The following is a 20,697-nucleotide window of genomic DNA, read 5'->3' as shown; positions in this document are numbered from 1 at the left end:
ATATTAACTACGTATGGGGCGCGGAGGGAATGGTCACCAATGTACTAGTGGACTGCCCAAATCTAAGAGATATATAAAGGGAGTTACGGAGTGAAGGGACGCATTCGAAGGAACTCCTAGTTTAATCCTAAGACGTAGTATGTTCTTACTGATCCTGGAAGTGACTATTTAATCTGAATCTCAGCAATTTGCACTAAATTGCGTTATCAGATAGATTGATTTTCGCTATAGAGCGAGACAGGGTGAGTGAGTAAGTCAGGATGCTCAAGCTGGGCAATCTAATACGGGTACAGCGGCCTACCTCAGCCAGTAGACCAAGCCCATATATCATATGAATCCTCTTACGGGTTTCTTATCATATGACCATCAGTGATGAAATTAACCCTAACAGGTGTGCTTAATTCTACTCAGTGATTAAAAAGAGGCAAGCAATTGTCACGGTGCCAATTCAGGGAAGGAAATTAATCGATTCGAGTGCGATGTAAACTAAACTTCTAACACTAAGAGAGAAAGGAAAAGAAAAGAAGTCTTCCTGGCCTTGAGTCACTGATTTTATACCCCTCCCCCACTTGTCGGAAGCGTCCTTCAAACTTGAACAATCGCCAAACATGCTAACAAGCAAATCCTGAATGCAAACCCAAAGCAAACTTAACACCCTTAGGCCCTTCACCGTTACCTCATTGCTCAGGCAGAACATGCCTGTGCGTGGATCTATATAGCCCCCAACCCCTCTCCTCCAGCCTGCATCCCGACTTCTTTTTTCTTGCCCATTCCTCTCCTCCCCTATACCTTGTAGCCGATGCATTTTTGCTTTTGATCTTAATCACCGAAACCTGTTATCTCACTTCCTTGAAGGACCTAGTCTACACGTTGTTGGTCTTTCGAGTCCACTCCGCACCGCTCTCCCTCTAACCACCAAGCCCCGTTCTGATGCACCAAGTCGTGTGACATGGTTTCTCGAACCCAAATTCTCTTGTCATCGGGTCTATGGACCAATCCTCGCCAAAAACCGTGAAATTGGCATTATTGACGTGAATTAATAATTCAGCCATTCTCGTTTCGTTCAGCCCCATGAATCTGTAATGCCGGCTTGAAGACCGGCTTTCTGGCGGTCGGCCAGTAGTTTTTCAAGGTTTCACAAATTGCTGAGTTCGCCCTAAACTGTTTAGGACGGTTGCGAAATAGAGCTTCCAATCTGCCTTGGAGGCAGGCGCGCCGAGCAGGGCCTGAATTCAAAGGAGATTTAGCCGTTACTATCTCCTAGACTAATTATTGGATCGTTTAACTCCGCGCTTACACAATGCCTCCACTCTTGTCTAGGCCCGGGAGGCCCCTGGTATATCGACTTCCCTTGACAAGCACCCAACCTTTGGATCCCACTATTTGCTCTTATCACTATTCACAGAGTCTATCCCGACCTCGGGCCCCGAATTTATTCGGTCACCGCAATCCTGGTTGGATTCAGGATTGATTGATATCCCAGCGCAGTGGGTCTAGTATAGGTCTACCCCCGCAACAGTACCACTTTGTGCGGTGGTCGAACGGAAAAGCTGATTCTTGTAGTGACTCTGCACTGCGCATTTAACTAAGATGATTGATGAATTCCCCACTAGAACGCGATGTTGATGGGGGCTTTAGAGGGTCCATGCCATAGAATATGCGACAGTCCTGACCTGTAAAGTTTCGAGGATTCGCTTTCTTCAAGTATCGAATTTCGTCCACTAGGCTACGTCTCAGAGCTGTCAGTTGTGACTGATGACAATAAGCGATCAAACAAGCTTCGAAACCCTTCAGGAATAATTGATCGCTTTAAAATCATTTCCATCGCCGTCAGATGTTTCTTGTTTCGATGCAATGGATTCAGCCCCTTGAGTTCCGAACAAAGAAGAATATTTACTGTTTCACAGTCCCCTTCCAATGCCACCGAATGAAGAATGTTTGATCCATCATGATTCACAATGGTGTAGTCAGAGGACCATTCTAAAAGTAGTCTGAGGAATTGATGGCTATTATGGAAAATCGCTTCAAATAGAGCGGTTTCACCATTTGCACCCTGCACATCAATGGTCGCACCTTGACGCAAAAGATACCTGCCAATTTTGAAGTTATTCCTGATTGATGCACCAATCAAGGCAGTATGCCCATTGTTGTTTTGGGTGTTCAAACAGGCACCTGACTTGAGCAGATGAATGACCGGAGATAATCCACTCTGGTGTCTGCAAGCATAGTAGAGTGCGTCCGAGCCATAGTGATTTTTTGAGTGAACAATGCTGCCAGCATATAGGAGTAGTTTCAAACACTTCAGGGAGCCAGAGGATCCGGCGAACATCAATGGTGTTCCACCTGATTCATCCGTCACAGCGACATTAGCCCCAGATTTGAGAAGGATCTCAATACGCTCAAAATCACCGCGAGTTGCTGCCCAATGCAAAGGCGTTTTGCCAGTAAAATCAGGTTTATTGATTTGCGTTCGATGATTTCTGACCTTCAATGTCTCCACAAGATCACCTTGTAAGAGATCAAGTACCAGCATGTGAATGTGTGAGAATCCCATGTCATCACAAAAATCAATATCAGGAAACAGCGTTTTGAGTTTTTGAATTTGCGCCGGACTACCTCGGCGCGTCAATATATGTTCCCAGGCTTTGATTGTCGGGGTCCTGAACAATAAGAATTAGTGTAAAATTTGAGAATTTGGTATCAGGAACACTTACATTCCAGTATAATCCATAGCATGGACATTAGCGGAAGCATTGCGAAGAAATTCGCAAACATCAATATGATTCCGCATTACTGCATACTTTTTGTTAGATTAGCATGTTGGCCTCTGAACCTCTACTGATAAACTGTATAACTCACATGCAGTGCTGTCCTTCCGTGTTTCTGGTCAATATCGTGCAGAGCATATGTAGCCCTACTGAGTAGCAATTTGAGACCCTCAACATTACCCTCGTACGCATTCTTCAAAATAGTGTCAGAACTGCCCCATCCTAATTTCTGCGGAAAACTTATTCCATAAGACGGACTCCCAGAGAGGATCAATGTGACGTCAAGTAGCCAATTGGGAAAGCAATAGACAGCCTCGAGAGATCTGGGGTTATCATTACTGCAGGTTTTTGAGTTGCAACTGGATTTGAAAAGAGGGGATCCGTTATAACGAACAAAAAGGGTACCCATTATTGGCCTCTTGGAAGAAGATAACTGAAATCGATGTTTTCTGTGACAGTCGCACGGGCAAAGTTTATCACAACCCCTGGCTCTTGGCACCTGACCATAGTGATCATCAAATTCCCCCACTGCTGATGTGACAGCCGTGTTGATAACTTCCTTTGGGTGGCTAATTATCTTGAGCATGGATTCAGAAGTATTTTGACGGGCATCGGAGTGAACGATCGAAAGTGAGCCACTGGCTGTTTTTGGTAACGATGGGACTGTATGAGATAACTCCGAGAACGAATATTGAGGATGCGTCAAAATGATGGCTTGGCTGTCATTGATTCTGCAAGGAACAATTTTCAGGAGCAATTTGGTATAAGTGGCAGCAGAAAGAGCGGCGTATGCTTGCCAGATCTTGGATTTATGCGAATCACAATAATCACATATACCACGGATCACCAGGACCGGTAATTGATCCATGAGGCCAGCTGCCTCCATCTCAAAGCAGAGGATATCCAATTTTTTGGCAATGGAGTCTCGTCTCTTGGCATCTTTCATAACTTGGTTCCCAGAGGCAATCAAGCCATAATGAACTTGTGGTTCGTCCGTTGCTCTTGGCTCACGGGCCATTAAATGAGACTGATCGCATGCCGAGCAATCAGAAATGCCGCTTGGATGGTTGTATGCTGAGCTGAATAACCAATCTTGGCATGGACGTGCAAAAAGCTCTCTCGTATCCTGGTCCTTTTGGAGGACATTTGATATAATAAGTTGTAGGGATCCTTTCTCGATCATGGAATCGGCGCGAAGCTTAGTGACTGCATTCAATAGGACCATGGGAGGCTTGTTGAGTGACCCGGTTTCCTGAAAGTGACCATCACAAAGAGACTTTCCATAGTCATATTGGACCACCCCCCCAGCCTTTGTAGTTGGGATGCTAACCACCACGTCACCAAGGCGGATGTCAGGCTTTTGCGCGGGTACACCTCCCCCGATTCCAACCATTAACCCAAATTCTACATTGGTGAAGGTTTGCAGCATTTGAGATAACACTACTGCAGCGGATGTGGTTCCATAATCCCCAGATGGCAGACAAGCAATCACAACATTATGGCCGCATATTCGGCCGAGTGTGTAACAGTTATTATCAGTCTGCGCTTGAGGAAGGGCTCCATGAGTCTCGTCTAACATGGTCTTCGCAGCAGCCATTTCCCACGGCAAGGCGCAGATCCATGCCACGGAGTAGTGAGTATGAGTAAAAGACATTTTAGAACGCGGCATAGAGGTAACGGCCAAGAGAATGTTCTCAGGGGATATATAATGACTGAAATACTGAAACACTTGAGTCGGGAGTATTTATCAGGATGTAAAGGGTCTGTGCAGGGCTACGTGCGTGGCCTTGCAGGGTCACCGGATTCGAAGGCCAATCAACGCTGTTATTTGCTCTTTGACCTCTTATCGATAAGTGAGAACTCGCTACGTGTTATAAATCGCAAGGCTCTATTTTAGCCGTCGCCGATACTAAGATAGCGTAATTTAGGCCTCATATTAGTATCCAATCGTATTATAATAAACCCCGGCTGAATAGGGTATACGACTTTTGTGCTGACTATAAACCTCTTTGCCGGATGACTTAGTAGCTATATCATCTAGCTCTTATCCGCTATCACCTTGTAGAGACACCGAAAAAACCCATTCACCTCCTGTTCCGTTTTTGTAGACTTTTCACCGTCAACGTCGAATGAACTTAGCTTTCAAAGTCAGTCTGTAAATTGTTTCGGTAGCTGTTTTGGGCGACTTTTATTCGCGATAGGTTTAGAGGAAAGAGCAGCTCCAATGTTAATTAGTATATAGGCAAGGGAAGGGGTGTTCGGTACTCAAGCGCTGCGAGCCAAACTAATGGCAATCAATTGGCAGTGGATGTCTAAACTTAGTTAGCGATCGATTCATTCGCCTATGACAAAGCCGTCGGAGTCACGGACCAGACTAACATTGGGCTGCAATCATGGTCACATGCCGGGTCACATGACGAAAGTACAATACAGTATACTTAGTCATTCTCTCGTAGACCCTTAACACTAATTAGACCTCTTTCCTTTTTTTCTTCGCGCTATTCTGTTCAATAAGGGCACACTTTCATTGTTTTGCCTCGCGCTACACTGGGCTTTTAATACCTATACAGCAATGGTCGGACAATCACTCGCTGACCCCAGTGGAGAATATGCCACTAGTCCTAATTAAATCTATTAAACCGCCTATACGGAAACACCACGATTATCCCTCATAACACCACGCACAACCGTGGTCTTTCCGGTGTCCCCCTGGATTACACCATATCGGATGTTGTATGAAGAAAGATGAAAACTTTGCCTCTATAACCCCAATTGAGCTTAGCGCTACCGGTCTCTATGCGTGTGCGTGCACATGTGGTTATATATAGCCTAGACCTCTCTACAGCTCACCGACCTGACCCTACAATTGGACCTCCAGCCCCTTGATCCGCGAGGCCTGCTCTTGGGAATTATGGCGCGCTCCAAGATCTGCTAGATCTGACCTTGCAAGCTGTCAAATTGGCGTTTCAACTCTTCGTTTTGCCGCTGACACTCCTCAAAATTTCTTTTCATATCATAGAAATCTTGGGTAACCAAGGCGCGCCCTCGAGTGTCCCGAAGACTATAGGAAGTAGTTAATGCTACCTGCTTACGCAGTTGTTTTGCGTCCGACTCTTGCCATGATTGGATCAGTTGTTGCTTGACTTCTGCTAATTTGCGGTCCGCGGCCTTCACTTTTTCTGGGATTTTCTCCTCTGGAATAAGAGGGTTTCGAGCCTGGAAAATGTCGTCTAAGGCGAATGCGTCTGGATCTATAAGACGCGGAGGGCCTGTTGAACCCTCGGAGTCTGGCACTGGCCGTTCCTCAGATTCGGGCACTGGCACTACTGGCTAACCCTCAAATCCAGGTTCTGACCAATCCTCAAAATCTGATTCCGATAGCCCTTGATTGCCATCATGCTTGTGTTTCTTTTTCGCCAACTTTGAACCATTCTGTCCGGCCACCTTGCGCTTGGATCCCGTTGCACTTTTAGTAGTTTGCGCCTGTGGTGCCCGTATTTTTGGGATGGGTATCTTGGTATTCAAGAAATTGTCATGGTCAAGCGCATTCTGATCCTCTTTAATCAGAGTTTTGAGGCCTCGGACGATATTATTCCGCTTTTCCCCCCTTGTATTGATCTCGGGGTGATCCAAAACTGCCAACACATTGGCTGCATTAATGATGTTTTCAATAATGAGTCCAACGGAGTGAATCAGTTTTTGCGTTACGGTGTCTCGTCTAAGCAGGTAGGGGGCATAGTGCCCCCGTAGCTTTCCGTTTCGGGCCAAGTAGCATGTCTCAAATTTAGACCGAATGCTTCGATGAAAAAGTGCCAACGTATCGATGTCAGAAATAGAAGGATGGTAAGCCTTGCATTCTGCTTCGCTCAGGTTCAGAAGATTCGGCGGCAATTCTTTCTCATTCCATGCTTTGAATCTTGGTACCGCTATCGCGAAAGCCGGGTCACACAGGTCTTCCCAATTGACCTTCTCTGAGCCTGAAGTACTTGACTAGGCGATTGCCACCGCGGTGGGTATGGAGGTTTGTGATTTGCTCTTCGGAATTTTAGGCAACTGAAATTGGAGTCGAACGTAACTGAAAGTAAAGCAGTGTCGAACATAATTGAAGGTGATGTGATGTTGAACTAGGTGGGCAACTAAGAGTAAAGTAATAATTAGTATTTGCACATGTGAGTGTTGAAGGTATAAATAGGCAGAAGGTGTGTCCGATCCACAAGGATCTGGGAGAAATGAATGGTAATGAGGAGGTGAAGAAAAGCGGGATGGAGAGGGGAAAGAAGGGAGGAAGGAAGAAAAAGAAGACATCTGGAGAGGAACATTGAAGAGAACGAGCTATCTGCGTAGTAGAGATGGAGTAAGAGTACGGGTCACATGACAACATTTTGAAGTGATCAAACACCCACCATACTCGAGCTGCATGTGCGGGGGCCGATAACCGCCACCACAACGACACATCCCAATTTCCACGTCTAACTTCACCACCCTGTTTCCCACCCGTATTGTATCAATGTTTATCCCATACACGAATGTCTTAAAGGATTTGATCTAAATATGGGTTGCTTTTAGAATAGACTTGAGAAGAGACTTGAGAAGAGACTTTAGAAGGGACATTTGGATTGTATAACTAGGAACTCCGCCTCTCTTTCTCGCTAGTTGCTGTGATAATTTACTTTAATGTTAGAGAAAGAGAAATAATATAATATAGCACTATATACATATGATAGAGTTTAAGGATTCAATATATAATATAGCGCTGTATATCATGGAGTTCAAAAACAAATTTGAACATGGAATTACTGGTAATTTACTTTCTGCCGGTTGGAAAGTTGAAATTGGGATGTGTCGTTGGGGTGGCGGTTATCGGCCCCCGTAGTGTCACCGTGTACCCCACTCTCGTCAAATCAACTGTCAGCCAAACGCCCTAGACTCGTGTCTCCGGAACGGTACAAGAAACTGACCTCGACACCTCCTTTCTCCGTGGCCAGGCATTATCACCTAGGCTCATACCTACTAGTAAGTCGAACTCCACTTCTGTCAAGTGCTCGCGGATGAATTTTCTCTACCAAGCCAAATGATGTAATTATGATCGGCACGTTATGCACACTTCTCATAGATTGATTGAATTCAAAATTTGAAACCAAAGACCGATTTCTCCCTTTTACCCATACCTTAAGTGCTTGTCTTTGAAATGCGGCAAATTTGCATGCTATGTGGATGGGGCCCCTATACCAACGTCCTTTTGGAAGACAGTTGGTGCTTCTAAATTCCCTCCTGTCTCGGTAATCGTGGCTAATACAGGCTCAGTTCGAGTTCTGGCATCCAGGAATGCTATACCAGGCATCACAATCATTCATGTCGAGTCTAGCGATGACAAGCAAACCGATGATTCCAATGCCGACGTGAATGGAGAGGCTGAGGATCTAGATGAGGCACCCGAGTTGGCCTATCTGATGCACAAGGGCTGCTGGGAAAATCTGATGCGGGGCCTCTGTCATGGAGTGTTCCATCTGAAGCGACTGCTTCAAATTATCCGAGAGCGGCATCTTGGAGGAAATGCGTGCTGTTAGAAAGCCCTCCACGGCGACCCCGAAGAAATCTTTTAGAGCGAACTCTAACAATCGTTTTGGAATTTCTTATTAGATCTTCATATGGTGCACGGTGAACCGCCGACTAGATATTTTCGACAAAATCGATTCCTTGAAGGCAAAAAGGGTTTACCAAGGGGGAAAAAACCACAAGAATTAACCAAGGTGTCGAAAGGCACTGCTATGACCAGAGACTGGTTTTTTCTTCTTCCAGTTGAACTTCGATATAATATCTCAACACTCCTATCCACTGCCGATTTCCTAAACCTTAGACTTGTTTCAAGGGCTATGGTCCCTATATTCGGAAGTCAAAGCTTCTGGAAAACGAGATTTTCCATCTATGGAGAGAAGGGCTATCTCGAATTCCTTACTAAAACAGACACAAAAAATTGGAGATTGATGTACCGCTGTACCAACGGATTTACAAAATTGGCCCGTGATCTCCCCACCCTGAGAGCATCTTGGCTCTACCCCAGATGGATTAGGCACAGGTATATGATGAATGAAAAGCTGACTTCAACATTATCTCAAAATGATGATGCGTGGAAAAGCCTTCGTTGGAGAAAAGCCACTGCAAGGAATTACTTGCTGTCCGATCCTCCATGCAGCATCTTCTCACAACCGTCCCCTCATCCTTCATCACATCAGATGGTTTCATTCTCCCAGGACGTCATATGCATTGCCATATTTTTACTTCTTGAACCCCATAGCTCCGTGATTACAGGATTCGAGCTCATATATGACAGTCACTCACCTAATGTGGTCTTTGGCTACAGGGCCCCCGGAACTGAAATCCTGATCAACCTCGAGGGAAGGACACTGAAAGGCTTTGATCTCATGCTTGGAGATGGAGAAATTCATGCAATACGCCCGATCTTTTCCGAGGTCCGTGAAGCAACCCATGTAATGAGAAACGGGCCAGTGGAAGCACCGCGAAAGTCTCCGCGCTTTGCCTGTAGTACAAACCCCTCTGGAGGGATCAATCCCCGTGCAGGTGACACCAAGCGAAAATATGAAAGACCCTATCGGTGGATTGGTCAGCCGTATTCGAGGACATTATACAGAACCGCTTCAGCGCTTTCTCACCTTGTCCCCAAGGGAGAGATAAAGTCGTTTGCAGGAGAGTTCGATGTGAGTAACGTTTCTTTCTTCTTTCTCATATCGTGCTCTAACACACCTCAATTTATGTAGGATTACAGGATGAGAATGCTGGCACTAGGTTCCGAGCATGAACTTGTTACAAGCAGCAGATAATCCGATATTGTCTCTTGATAGCAATCAAATAAATTTAACGGACCTCCCCGTATAGAACAACATTTCCCTGTCAAAGTTTAGATTTTTGATACTCTAAGCTACTCTGGCGTGCTCCGCAGAACTACGGCCACAGTTTGAACTACTCCGACGTCACACGTGCTTAAAACCGGAATTCCTCCCTAAAAGCCACTAAAGAAGCTTAGAGACTACAACGCGTTTATCTACGAGCGGGATCTACATTCAAATATTAAATTCACGACTAATAGAGTTAGATTAATAAAAAAGCGCTTAAAGGGAATTCAATTTTCATTATCAACTTTATAGGTACGATGTATACTTGTGCCTCGATAGTGGCCTCGACTGTCGAAAATTAAATCAATTGTCCCTATGAAATCCTGCACGTACTCAAAACATGAACGCGATATAAAAGGAACGATCATTCCAACACACGTGCAGACATTAGTCCCATTGATGTCAAAATACAGACTCGCGATAAAGTATATTAGCATGCAGATCCGGTTCACTCAATACCTACCCTAAGGAGCATTAATATTAATCCGTGTTTGCATTCTTCGAATATGCCAATCAATCGCCACTGCATCAATGGTTATATGATATGTTTCTTGGCTCCTTGGCTGCAAAACGTGGTCGTCAACTTTCAATGAATAAAATTTTACATACTGACCAATTCCGACTATCCCGTATAGGTCGTATGGATACTCCACATGCTGAGTATTACGAACATTGATCATGTAGTTAGTCAGCTGAATTTTGGCACTCCTCCAAGTGGTTTCACGAGGTCGACTAGATGAGGGGGCATTCGGCTGTGAAGGGGGAGGGGGCGAGAGGGAGGCAGCCGGATGTCTAGATGTGATAGGGCAGCACTTGTTCTCGATCATGATCACAGTCACTCGCTTTGGAGCTGGATCGTTCGCCAGCAGCCGTTGTGGAAGCTTTGTCAAACAAACGTTTGCTCGCTGTTCGGATCTCGGGCTAATGGAAGCCTCTCGCTCAATCCCGAACCTCCGGGTTGACGGGAAGTAAAAGCTGAGTATGTTCAACCACATATGCTCGACAATAGCCTCAAGTGTATGGGGCACTACATCATCAATATAGGACCGAATCAGGTCATTCTGGGTGTACTATAGAGAATTTTCAGCACTGCTGACCAACAAGGAGTTGAAAACTTACTGCCATTGTGACGGTAGTGTCAGAGGGTTAGTTGCTGGAAATGTGAGTAGTAAAAGCAGAGACGGAGAGTGGTCTGGCAGGTCATAGATTGCTGTATGATGAAGCGTGTAGTCGTATCAATGTCGGTGTTTGGTGTGTTTGGTGTGGTTAATGTCGTTGCAAATGAATGACTTTCACTTGCACATGTGAAGTATGTTAGCAGAAGTAGAAGCGAAAGTTCATTGTCCAAATGAAAACAGGCTGGGCCAAGAGAGAAAAAACGAGAACCGGATGACGAGAAGGTCTGGTTTTGGATTTGTTCACGTCTTGAACTCGCGTCAATGTCGGGACAAGGACGAACTGATACCACAGGCAAGAAGCATAACCATAAACTGCTTTTGAGGCACACGCTTCTCCGTAGTGGGGGCATGCAAACTTATTAAGACCTTAGCTAACTTACATGGCACGTCTGCATACCCATCGCGAGGTTACTGGGTTTGAGAGCTTTCACTGTCGCCCTTCGACGTTAAGCAATTATCAACCTATCAATTAGCCGAAGTGAAAGACCACAAAAATATCGGGTTCTATGTGGTACGACATCTGGAGGAAGTCTAAAGAGGAGAGAAATGTAAATAGTTCAAGTATCTAGTAAACTTAGTACATAACAAATTATCTATTGATCGCCTATAGAGCTGCCGGACTTAAGATAGAAATTTAGAAATTAGCAGGGACAATCACACGCTAAGCCTAATTTGATAAAGGAGTTTGATAAAAAAACATCCCATTTTTGATAAAACAATAATCCCAAAAATTGATAAAAGAACAACCCATATTCTACCGGATAGATCCTATATATACTAGTAACCTCTTACCGCCCTCTCCTTTACTTACCATCTTTGATTTTTTACTACCCTTTACTCTCTTATAACCCGCTATTTCTCACTAGGAGTCACTACCCTTAACTCTCTTATTATCCCCCCCCCCTACCTATCTCCTTCCTCTACTACCTACTAATTATATCTCTCTTATATCTTCTTCCCCCTCTACCTACTAATCATATCTCTTGTCTTAAGTCTTCCCCTATTATTAATACTACATATGTACTTATATTATAGATCTTATCTAAAACTTCGTAATAGAAGTCTCAAGTAATATGCTAATACTTAGAAGTTAGGCTTCGGATCCTAATAAAGTAACTAACCCTACTCCACCAAGTAATGTATCTCCTGAGTCCTATTACACCTGTTTTAGCAGCAAATTCGACCGATTCCTAAGCCCTCAACCTTACTCAGTCAGGTACTCCACCACCAATCAATCCCCCTAACACAATTACCGATGCATCTGACGCATTACAGACATTCCCTACTCACCCACATTTCAAACATTACACCTCCGCAGAGCTTACAATTAAAGCTCTTAATACCTTTGAGAGATAGGGGTGGTAAGAGAGTAGAGGGGAGCAATAATATTAAGGGTGAGAAAGTAGAGGGTGGTAAGAGTTAAAACTTAAGACATAGATTATGTGAGTTTGTCCGGCAGAATGTGGGTTGTTTTTTTATTAATTTTTGGGGTTGTTTTTTTATCAAACTCCTTGATAAATGGCACATGGTCTTGAATCTTGATTAAATCTACGAGAACGCCTATACGAAAACACCACGATCATGGCTTATAATACCACGCACGACTATGGTCTTTATTGAGAAGCAAGATAATCCAGCAGGGAGCCATGTTCTTGTTGCAACATCCGAGGAAAAGAAAGTATGCATGGATGCCCCCGTAGATGCAGTTGTGACGAGGCAGGATCTGTGAGCTGCTAATAGCTAAACTTTCAATCTTTACAGAGCTGCAAGTAGTTGACGGTTACTAATTTTGCCCCAAATTCGTGTCCTGCTGCATGTCTTGAAGTGATTGATGCGGTAGACTCCAAGAAGTCATTAACCGATGTCCACGAAATAGACCGACCTTCCCATTTGTCTTTATCATTGAATCTTGGTAGTTCTCGTAGTTTAGTAATGCAAGATTCTGATCACATAGTCGATCGAACGAGATATCAAAAAAACTTTCAAAGACCTGGCGAGGGCGTGGAGCCATATACTGGGGCTCTTGTGAATAGACTACCCAGCGGGAGTCATATGGGTTCACGCGCGCAGGGCCAAGGCTAATCCACCTTGTGACCAACAGGGCCAGATTGTTATCACCCACTTCACGTATCTCGATTTGAAAGTCTGTATTGAATTTCATGCAAGCCCCGAGATGTTTTGATAAGAATCCATTGGCCAAGAAATCCTTAAGAATAGGTCTGGCCAATGCTAGCATGCGGTAATAATCAATGTGTGCGCAGAGCCTGAGACTTTGAGAAGTATTGCTTAGCTCTAGAATGCTTCTTGCCCTATTATCTGCAATAAAAGGGACCACGCTTCTGCACATAGAAATGATATCCTGAGTCCGGATGTATAGCCCTGGGGATATTGAACCATAGTGTATGTGGGCGTGAATTGAGAATAGGCTTGTCGATTCGGCGTACACATTGATGTGAGTGAATGACAAATCTTGTGTTCTGATACCATCTTGACTGTCGTGGGAAAGTCGCTTCATCACGACTTGAATATGAAAAAAGTCGAGAAAATACTTGGGAGCGGTGGCTAGGTCTTTGTTTGACTTAAACCAGTGTAAATGAGGGATCTTTGACAACCTATATCTTGATATGTATGGAAGTGGATCCCTGGAATAACAGATTGGGTCCAAAAAGTCCAGGCTCGTTGAAAAGGTTCGCCATTGGTGGAGAGCACAACACGAGTAGCAAAGAAGGTACCTTGGGTTATCGCGTTCAAGGCAACGTAAGAAGCGCAATTGGCTCTTTTCTGTGGCCTTTGTGAATTGTCTTCGGTCCTTAAATACCATGTTGAAACGGCGGTTGCAGATGGAGAGAGAGCATATGTCCTCAGGCAGGAGAAAATCCACTATGCATAGCAATAGCTCCGTAGGAAGACCGCTCAGTATATTTTGCTTGATTTTGAAGCAGCAAAAAAAACGAGAATTTGCGCAGGAAGGTTCCATCATGTGATTATTGCGGGCGTGACGAGGAGAACAAAGTCAGCGAGAGGACCTGAGAAGAAGATAGATCAATAATATTGGCAAGCTTATTTTCGCATTATTAACGCCGCTACTTAACTCAGTAAGTGAGCTTTCATATAACCCACCGCTCCCCGCGTCCGATATGGTGTGACCGAGGAGATGGCGCCGTAATCATGCAGTAATTGATTCAAAATGTTTAGGAAGTTGGAAATCATGCTAACATTTTGCCCTGCTTGCTTGCTGCTTTTTTGCTGGGGTTGCCACGAGTGACTATGAAGACACATGGAATCTTGAACCTCCCAAAACCGATAAGACCCATCACTTCTCGCATTCTAATCTCTTTCTCTTCACTCCACACCCATCAAAAGTCTGTTGAAAAATCTTCAAGGTTGACTTCCCTCAATACAACACATCAATGCCCATATATATGGGCTCAACCCTCATATTCTTCTTATTCCCCAATTCTCTCTGCCCGTCATCATGAAGTAGCTTTACTAACAGAGTTAATAGACAGGATGTCGACTACTCAGAGACCCTATCATGACCACGCGCCCCACTGGCCCCCAGAGCTCATCGCTAAGCTCAGAGCAACCCATGAGAGCCAGATCGACACAAACCCACAACACGTCTCGATTGTGATCCACGAGACCAAATGCCCATACAACGACAACACGTACGAGATTCTTGGTGTTTTCTCGTCCACTTTCATTGCCAACCAGACGGCTATGGACTTTTTCAAAGATGAATACTCAAACTTCATGGAGGAACTGTCGGACGATGGCCCGTGGGGCCATTTCTACGAAAAGCCAACTAATATGGACATGAATACGGTGGCATGGTCTGTCTCAAACTCTGGGAGACTGAGATTGAAGGCTCTTGATGGAGGCGATGGTGACCTATACCAGGTTTACGTTAAACGCATGGCCATTCAATCCAGCTACTCCCCAAGGGTTGCACGTCGTGACGCGACGCAGTCAGCGCATTTTTATGATTTCCACTTTTGAGCTGCCCTAGGATTATCATTGGATTTGACTGCATTGCTTCATGATTGATTGATTTGAGGACTAGGGTTACCGTCAAGTCTTTGTTACCCCATTACGCATGATTAAGGCTGCGAGTGAAAAAAATACAACGGGCGACAAGCTTCCGATAAATCGTCTGACGGACCGATACGAGTAGATGATATATGTACTATATTTTGTCGTATTTGTAAATGGATCTTCACTAGGAGTGAATCTTAGCAAGACTTTCGAGGGTATTAGTAGGAGGGGGTTTCCATTCAATATTAAGGGTCAACTATGATTCCGGAGTCTCTTCCACATTCCTCTGGGTATGCCGCCGCGCGAAGTAAGCTTGAGCCTGGACTCTTTCATTATAAAGTCGCTGCTCTCTTTCGTTACGAAGTCGCTGCTCATCGTTCCCGTCAAACCCGTTGAAACGTTCATTCTTTCGGGAGGAAATCTTTCCCAAGCCCCCCAACGCCAGTGTACCGACCGGTTCATGCTCCTCCGACTTGTCACCTATCCATCCCGGAATTTTATTAAGCGCCTTGACCTTGTCCTTACTTCGGCTAACGAGCAACGGTGAGTCATCGACGATGGATGCGCCGATCCTCATCATAGCCCAAGAGTCCATATGTCTTGTCCATCGAGGAGACCACCATGCATAAGTCGCCAGAGACAAAATAATGAAAATGTCCAGCCCGAGAAGTGTGGAGATTAGAATTACCCCCGCCCTTGAGATAACGGGGATCTTGCTATCGGCTCCCATGTCAAAATTGATGGTCAGTGTCATCAAGTCCGGTGTAATGTTGTTATTCAACCAGGCTTTGTTGGCGAGGAACGCGGCAGCGTTGAATGTCGATCCCATAGTGGCCGGATCATTGAAATTGTTGATCCAATCGGCTACCACGCTGTTGAGCTCGGATGCGTTTGCACCACCGGCGTCTGTCGTAATGCACTGGGCAGAGCCTGTGAGGAGGTCAAGAGGTGCTAGATCCTTACAGGTCCATGCGTATGTAGAATGAAGAGAATCCGCGTCCACAGAGGCAAACGTTTGTGGATATTTCTGGCGGACCTGTACAAATGATCCATCACCAAAGAGAGCCATGGCTATGGTGAGAAGAGGCCCCTTGTTAGCTAACGTTTCGAGCATGAGGGATTTGTCATTTGAAACTGTTAGGTCTCGTTTGCGTTTAGGTTCACTGTTATGATCACTGGTTTGGTATGTTAGCACGTATCCAGCCGGGGGCCCTTCTTACAAAAAATGAACTTACTTAATATCATTATAACCTTCAGCTTCGCAGTCACTTCCGCAAATGCTATTAGGATCTTTTTCTAATAAAGATCCGGCAGATCCACCATTCATGTAATTAGGAAGCTCAAAATAACCGGTCGTCGTGTTCAGGGTCACTTTGTAAAAAGTGTAATTGGATTGTAGGGTTCGAGTGTCATAGGTCTCATACTCATAACTGATCAATGTGATATTCAGATAGAGCTCCTCAGTAAAATCCTGGCGATCTCGCGTTGATTTCCACGGTGACTTTGTGACGTTAGCAGGCATACATGCCTGTACTCCCCAAGTATATGGGACATATTCATTAGTCGTATTGGTGTATTCGATGAAGAAAGCCCCATCTATCTGATCACAATTCTTCGGAAAGTCTTCCGAAGAAATGTTCTCATAGTGCGCACTTGAGTTGATGCGAGGAACAAATTGCTGAATGAGACCTGTATTGTAGCCATTGGGTAACTGGGCGAGGAAAGGATCAGACAGTGATGCCAGGTCACCAAGAGTGGCACCGTTATTGCATGAAGTGGGTAAGACTTCGACATCGCCTGTATAGGCGCACGATACCTCGCCACCTTGCCAGAGCTGGGCTTCTTCTTGTGTCGTAGTGGCTGAGTTTAATGCGGCACGAGTCATCACCACAATCAAGTTGACATCATCGTCATAGTATGGAGAAAACTGATCGGGGATATCGAGAATCTCACTGATGCTCGAGGGCCACGTTGGGGTCTTAATTGTTGTAGACGACAAGAATACAGCTTGAAGAGGAGATATGATTGCACCCAAGACGTTCACAAACATGGCCAGAAGTAGAAATGAGCTGATGTAGCGTTTCCAAGGTTCGTTGGAAAAAAACGGAACGACTCTGCCATACATCGATAAATCATTCCAGCCTTTGTCGGCAAGCGTCATCATCTGTAAGAGGGTGAGGCCGCGTCGCTGTTGAATAAAAATGACCGCAGCGCTTGAGCACACAGCAGAGGTCAAAGGAATGGTAAACACAGAGACAATGGATTGGATGATCTGAGCAGCACGATACCATCGCTCATTGCGAACATATAAATTGTGCATGAGCTCAGGCGTGGTCCACCCGTAGCGGTTGTTTTGGTCGTTCCATATCCAGGCCCCGTAGTGATTAGCGGTGATAGGGCGAACGGATAGAATGCAAATGACAACCCATGAAAAGAGAGCCAAACCGATATATCCCAGAGCAAGATATAGTATGTACCAAGAACGCTTCAACAGCCGAACTTGTGGAGGGAGTGGCGCTCTGATTTGATTTGCAGTATGAAGGTTTTGTCCTGCCGGGCTCGAATCAACTTCTTGGGTCAAACTGGTTCTATCTGATCGGTCATCGCAAAGGGTGTGACCATCTTGACTAGCTGACCCCGCGTGTTGAGTTGTGTTCATCGCGTGAAGCGGTATAGAGTCTCTCGTTTGCTCCATGCCGGACTGCTTTAGCCTTTGAACACGTATGTGTAAACATGCAGTTCCAAAATTGCCCCCTTTTTTAAGATGTCTAAGAATATGGCCTGCACTCAAATGAGCGAGGGTCTCGGGGGAAAACCCCAGCGGCTGAAAATGGGGCTATGTCAATGTCAATGACTTGCCGATAGCCGTGCTTTCCCCATGAGCTAAGGGACCCTTCCCCACAGACACACCATGATAGGATGGCTAATTATTAGAGTCCTATTTAAGTTAGCAAAACGCCTCATGGGTTAAACATAAGCAAAGCATCACCTCGCTTACATGCAACTTGCTATAGTCCGCACGAGCCCTTCCCCCTAAAGGGGGAATTTCCTCCGTTCACTCCGTTGTTCTAACTTCTGATCAGTCGCTCCCAGGGGCCAGGGCTGACAGCCAAGTGGAGACGCCCCGGGGTTACATCGGGCACCACAAGCCTCATTCGAAATTCCGAAATGTTTGGCGTCAACAAATGAGCTTAGAATCATGAGTTTTCAGGGCATGAAATGCCAAAGAAGAAGCAATCTCATTGAGAATTTTCTGAATCAACGTGCAGTTTTGCAAGCGCAAAATACTAGTAGAAAGGAGCTGTCAATCTCCCCCCTGGAGTGAGTGTTGACTACTCGGGTACGTACACCGTCACGGACCATACGTGTGCAAAATACCATCACATGATCACCCGCAGTCAACCAGTTGGCTGGTTGGAGTTGGCAGGGCAAAATCAAGGATCACACGATATGCAAGTACCGGTACCAGCTCTCAAGTCGTAAGGGCGGCGGTCAGTAGAGTACGATATTTATCTCAACATTTGAAGTACTAAGTTTGTCCTCTTATCAAGTTCAGGCAATATGATAACCAAAAGACACACATGCATATTATTGCCAAAAATCAACCTTATCTAATTCTATAACAATTCCAATGCGAACAACCAATATCAAGTTCGTGTTTTTTTAATGTATACGCAGGAGACAACTCGCCAAATTTGTAACCCTAGGCGCTGCTGCTCTTGCTCGACTTTGGTGGCCATTTGACACGTCTTTCCGCACGCACGTACAGGTTGTTTGGCCTGATCAACTGGAACATGGGGTCATATTCAATAGGTCCGTCGCCTTCCCGGGAGAACTTGTACCGGTAGATGAGCTTTGGTAAGAAGACTTTGATCTCCTGAAGAGCAAAATTGAACCCGATGCACATCCGAGGGCCCATGGCGAATGGTATATAAGCAGCCTTGTGTCTGTTTTTCACTTCTTCGGTGTCCCAGCGGTCTGGATTGAACCGGGCAGGATTATCCCAAATTTCCGGATTGTTGTGGATATGATGAATCGCCGGAATGATGACGGAGTTCTTTGGCAGTTTGTACCCTCCAGGGAGAACGAGATCGACTTTCGCAGTACGTCCTGGTTGAAATGATGGGTTATGACGGCGCTGAGTTTCTTTGATGTACTTGTCGAGGAAGTCGAGCTTATCTGTAAGCTCTGCTGTCATTTGGGTATTTTCATCAAAGCCATGATCAATCAGCTCCTGAAGAAGTCGCTCCTGCATACCCTCATACGTGCAGAGACCGTAGATAAGCCACGACAGAAGAGAGCTTGTGGTAGTAAATCCGGCACCTGTAGCGACCACAAGAGCCCAGATGAGACTCGACTTTGGTAGTTTTTCACCCTTGCTATCAGTTGCCCGAACAGCATAGTCTGTCATGGGCATTAGTTAAGTGATCGATAAATGATGAATGATTATACTAGAGGGGATACATACCAACCATGTTGCTTGCAGTTAAAGCTGCATCTTGTAATGGAAGATCATCGACCCCGGCTCTAGAGGCACTCTGGATAGATTCATCCACAATCTCTTCAACACGAGCCTTTAGATTTCTGAGGCGCTTCGGGTCACCGAATGGTAGCGACCCATACCAATTGCCCTTGGAGGTAACCTTTTTGTTCAATGAAAGGACCTCCGCAATATTGTGGACCATTTCATGAAGTGGGGCATCTGGACAGCTGAAATGCTGGAAGTCCAAACCCAGCGTAAGCTTTCCGACCGCTTGAGAGCCAAGCTTCAACATATACTGGTAAACATTCCAGGCCTCTCCTTGCTCATCAAGCTCATCGAAGACTTTGAACGAATCTTCAACTGTTTTCTGCATTATTGGAGCATAATGGCGAACGGCCTTGGGTCCGAGAGCAGGAGGTAGAAATTTGTGGGCCACCCGCCACTCTTCGGTATCGGTGTCGCCGAGGAAAACTCCAGCGGACGGGGTCTTCAGGGCAAACAACGGGTGCGATTCGTTGATCTTTTTGGTAAAGAAGTCGGACTCGGAGAATGCAATGGATGCGATGTTGGGGTCATTCGTCTGGTAAGTGACACGACCCATGTTGTTTGTCTTGATTACAGGGCCGTACTGCTCAAAAAGACGTTGATGGTTGCCGAGATGATCGGGATAAACTTCAAAGAAAGTTCCAACAACAGGCAGTGCCCTGGGGCAAGGCGGATCACGGACCGCATGTCCGTCAATTGCAATGGGCACAGGACCGACTGCACTGGCAAGTTCCGAAGTATCTGTAAGAACAGCGCCTTTACCCTGGAAGCTGATACCTAAACATAGCCATCAGTGAGAAAACCAGAAATTCCAAGTTAAAGGGTCGCTAAGCTACCACTTACCAATTGGATCCACAATGGCAAAATGAGCAGCAATCAAGAGTTTTACTTCATCAATCGACTGTGAAGTATCGATATCGATGTCTTTGGTGAGGGAGAGATCCTCTCCCAGGAGGAAAAATGTCTGTGAAGGCATTGCTGAGCTTGCTGAACCTTATCCTCAAAAATGGAAATCGAAATAGCCACAATGAATTATTTCAAGGCGAACCGAATCTTCCAAGGCTTATATACAGATATTCTAGTAAATAAGAGCATTTGTAGATCATCGGACAATGATGGAATTTCTCGATTAAGTGGAGACTTACGGCTCGGGAAGACCCACTTAACGAGGGATCCTCGGTCTCTTGCCAGGGTCACCGCTTTTCCGATTGGTTCCTCTTACTTACCTCGGAATCGGAGCGCAACACAAGATCCACCCCTGTTTCCTCCGAGGTATC

At 45.4% G+C, this 20,697-nt stretch overlaps 6 protein-coding genes across 6 annotated transcripts; 2 read left to right on the top strand and 4 right to left on the bottom strand.

Moving 5' to 3' along the window:
• Positions 1–1,726: 1,726 nt before the first annotated feature.
• N7466_007785 (uncharacterized protein) lies at positions 1,727–4,422 on the bottom strand (the record flags this gene model as incomplete). Its single annotated transcript, XM_057167174.1, has 4 exons — positions 1,727–2,660; positions 2,715–2,800; positions 2,860–2,961; positions 3,268–4,422. 4 exons carry the CDS (start codon positions 4,420–4,422, stop codon positions 1,727–1,729), a joined length of 2,277 nt encoding a protein of 758 aa, XP_057020215.1.
• Positions 4,423–7,956: 3,534 nt separating this feature from the next.
• On the top strand, positions 7,957–8,335 carry N7466_007784 (uncharacterized protein; the record flags this gene model as incomplete). The annotated part of the gene is made up of 2 exons (XM_057167173.1): positions 7,957–8,017; positions 8,067–8,335. 2 exons carry the CDS (start codon positions 7,957–7,959, stop codon positions 8,333–8,335), a joined length of 330 nt encoding a protein of 109 aa, XP_057020214.1.
• A 1,879-nt stretch (positions 8,336–10,214) lies between these two features.
• N7466_007783 (uncharacterized protein) lies at positions 10,215–10,804 on the bottom strand (the record flags this gene model as incomplete). Its single annotated transcript, XM_057167172.1, has 3 exons — positions 10,215–10,242; positions 10,289–10,749; positions 10,799–10,804. 3 exons carry the CDS (start codon positions 10,802–10,804, stop codon positions 10,215–10,217), a joined length of 495 nt encoding a protein of 164 aa, XP_057020213.1.
• A 3,563-nt stretch (positions 10,805–14,367) lies between these two features.
• On the top strand, positions 14,368–14,856 carry N7466_007782 (uncharacterized protein; the record flags this gene model as incomplete). The annotated part of the gene is made up of 1 exon (XM_057167171.1): positions 14,368–14,856. The coding sequence occupies one exon, from the start codon at positions 14,368–14,370 to the stop codon at positions 14,854–14,856; it is 489 nt and encodes a 162-aa protein (XP_057020212.1).
• Positions 14,857–15,148: 292 nt separating this feature from the next.
• On the bottom strand, positions 15,149–17,551 carry N7466_007781 (uncharacterized protein; the record flags this gene model as incomplete). The annotated part of the gene is made up of 2 exons (XM_057167170.1): positions 15,149–16,067; positions 16,128–17,551. 2 exons carry the CDS (start codon positions 17,549–17,551, stop codon positions 15,149–15,151), a joined length of 2,343 nt encoding a protein of 780 aa, XP_057020211.1.
• Positions 17,552–18,595: 1,044 nt separating this feature from the next.
• On the bottom strand, positions 18,596–20,396 carry N7466_007780 (cytochrome P450; the record flags this gene model as incomplete). Its single annotated transcript, XM_057167169.1, has 3 exons — positions 18,596–19,296; positions 19,361–20,197; positions 20,264–20,396. The coding sequence occupies 3 exons, from the start codon at positions 20,394–20,396 to the stop codon at positions 18,596–18,598; spliced, it is 1,671 nt and encodes a 556-aa protein (XP_057020210.1).
• Between the last annotated feature and the right edge of the window lie 301 nt (positions 20,397–20,697).

The sequence above is a fragment of the Penicillium verhagenii genome, assembly GCF_028828195.1.
Source record: "Penicillium verhagenii strain IBT 33310 chromosome Unknown utg000007l_segment0_segment0, whole genome shotgun sequence".
NCBI lineage: Eukaryota > Fungi > Ascomycota > Eurotiomycetes > Eurotiales > Aspergillaceae > Penicillium > Penicillium verhagenii.
This window is presented reverse-complemented; position numbering and strand designations above follow the sequence as displayed.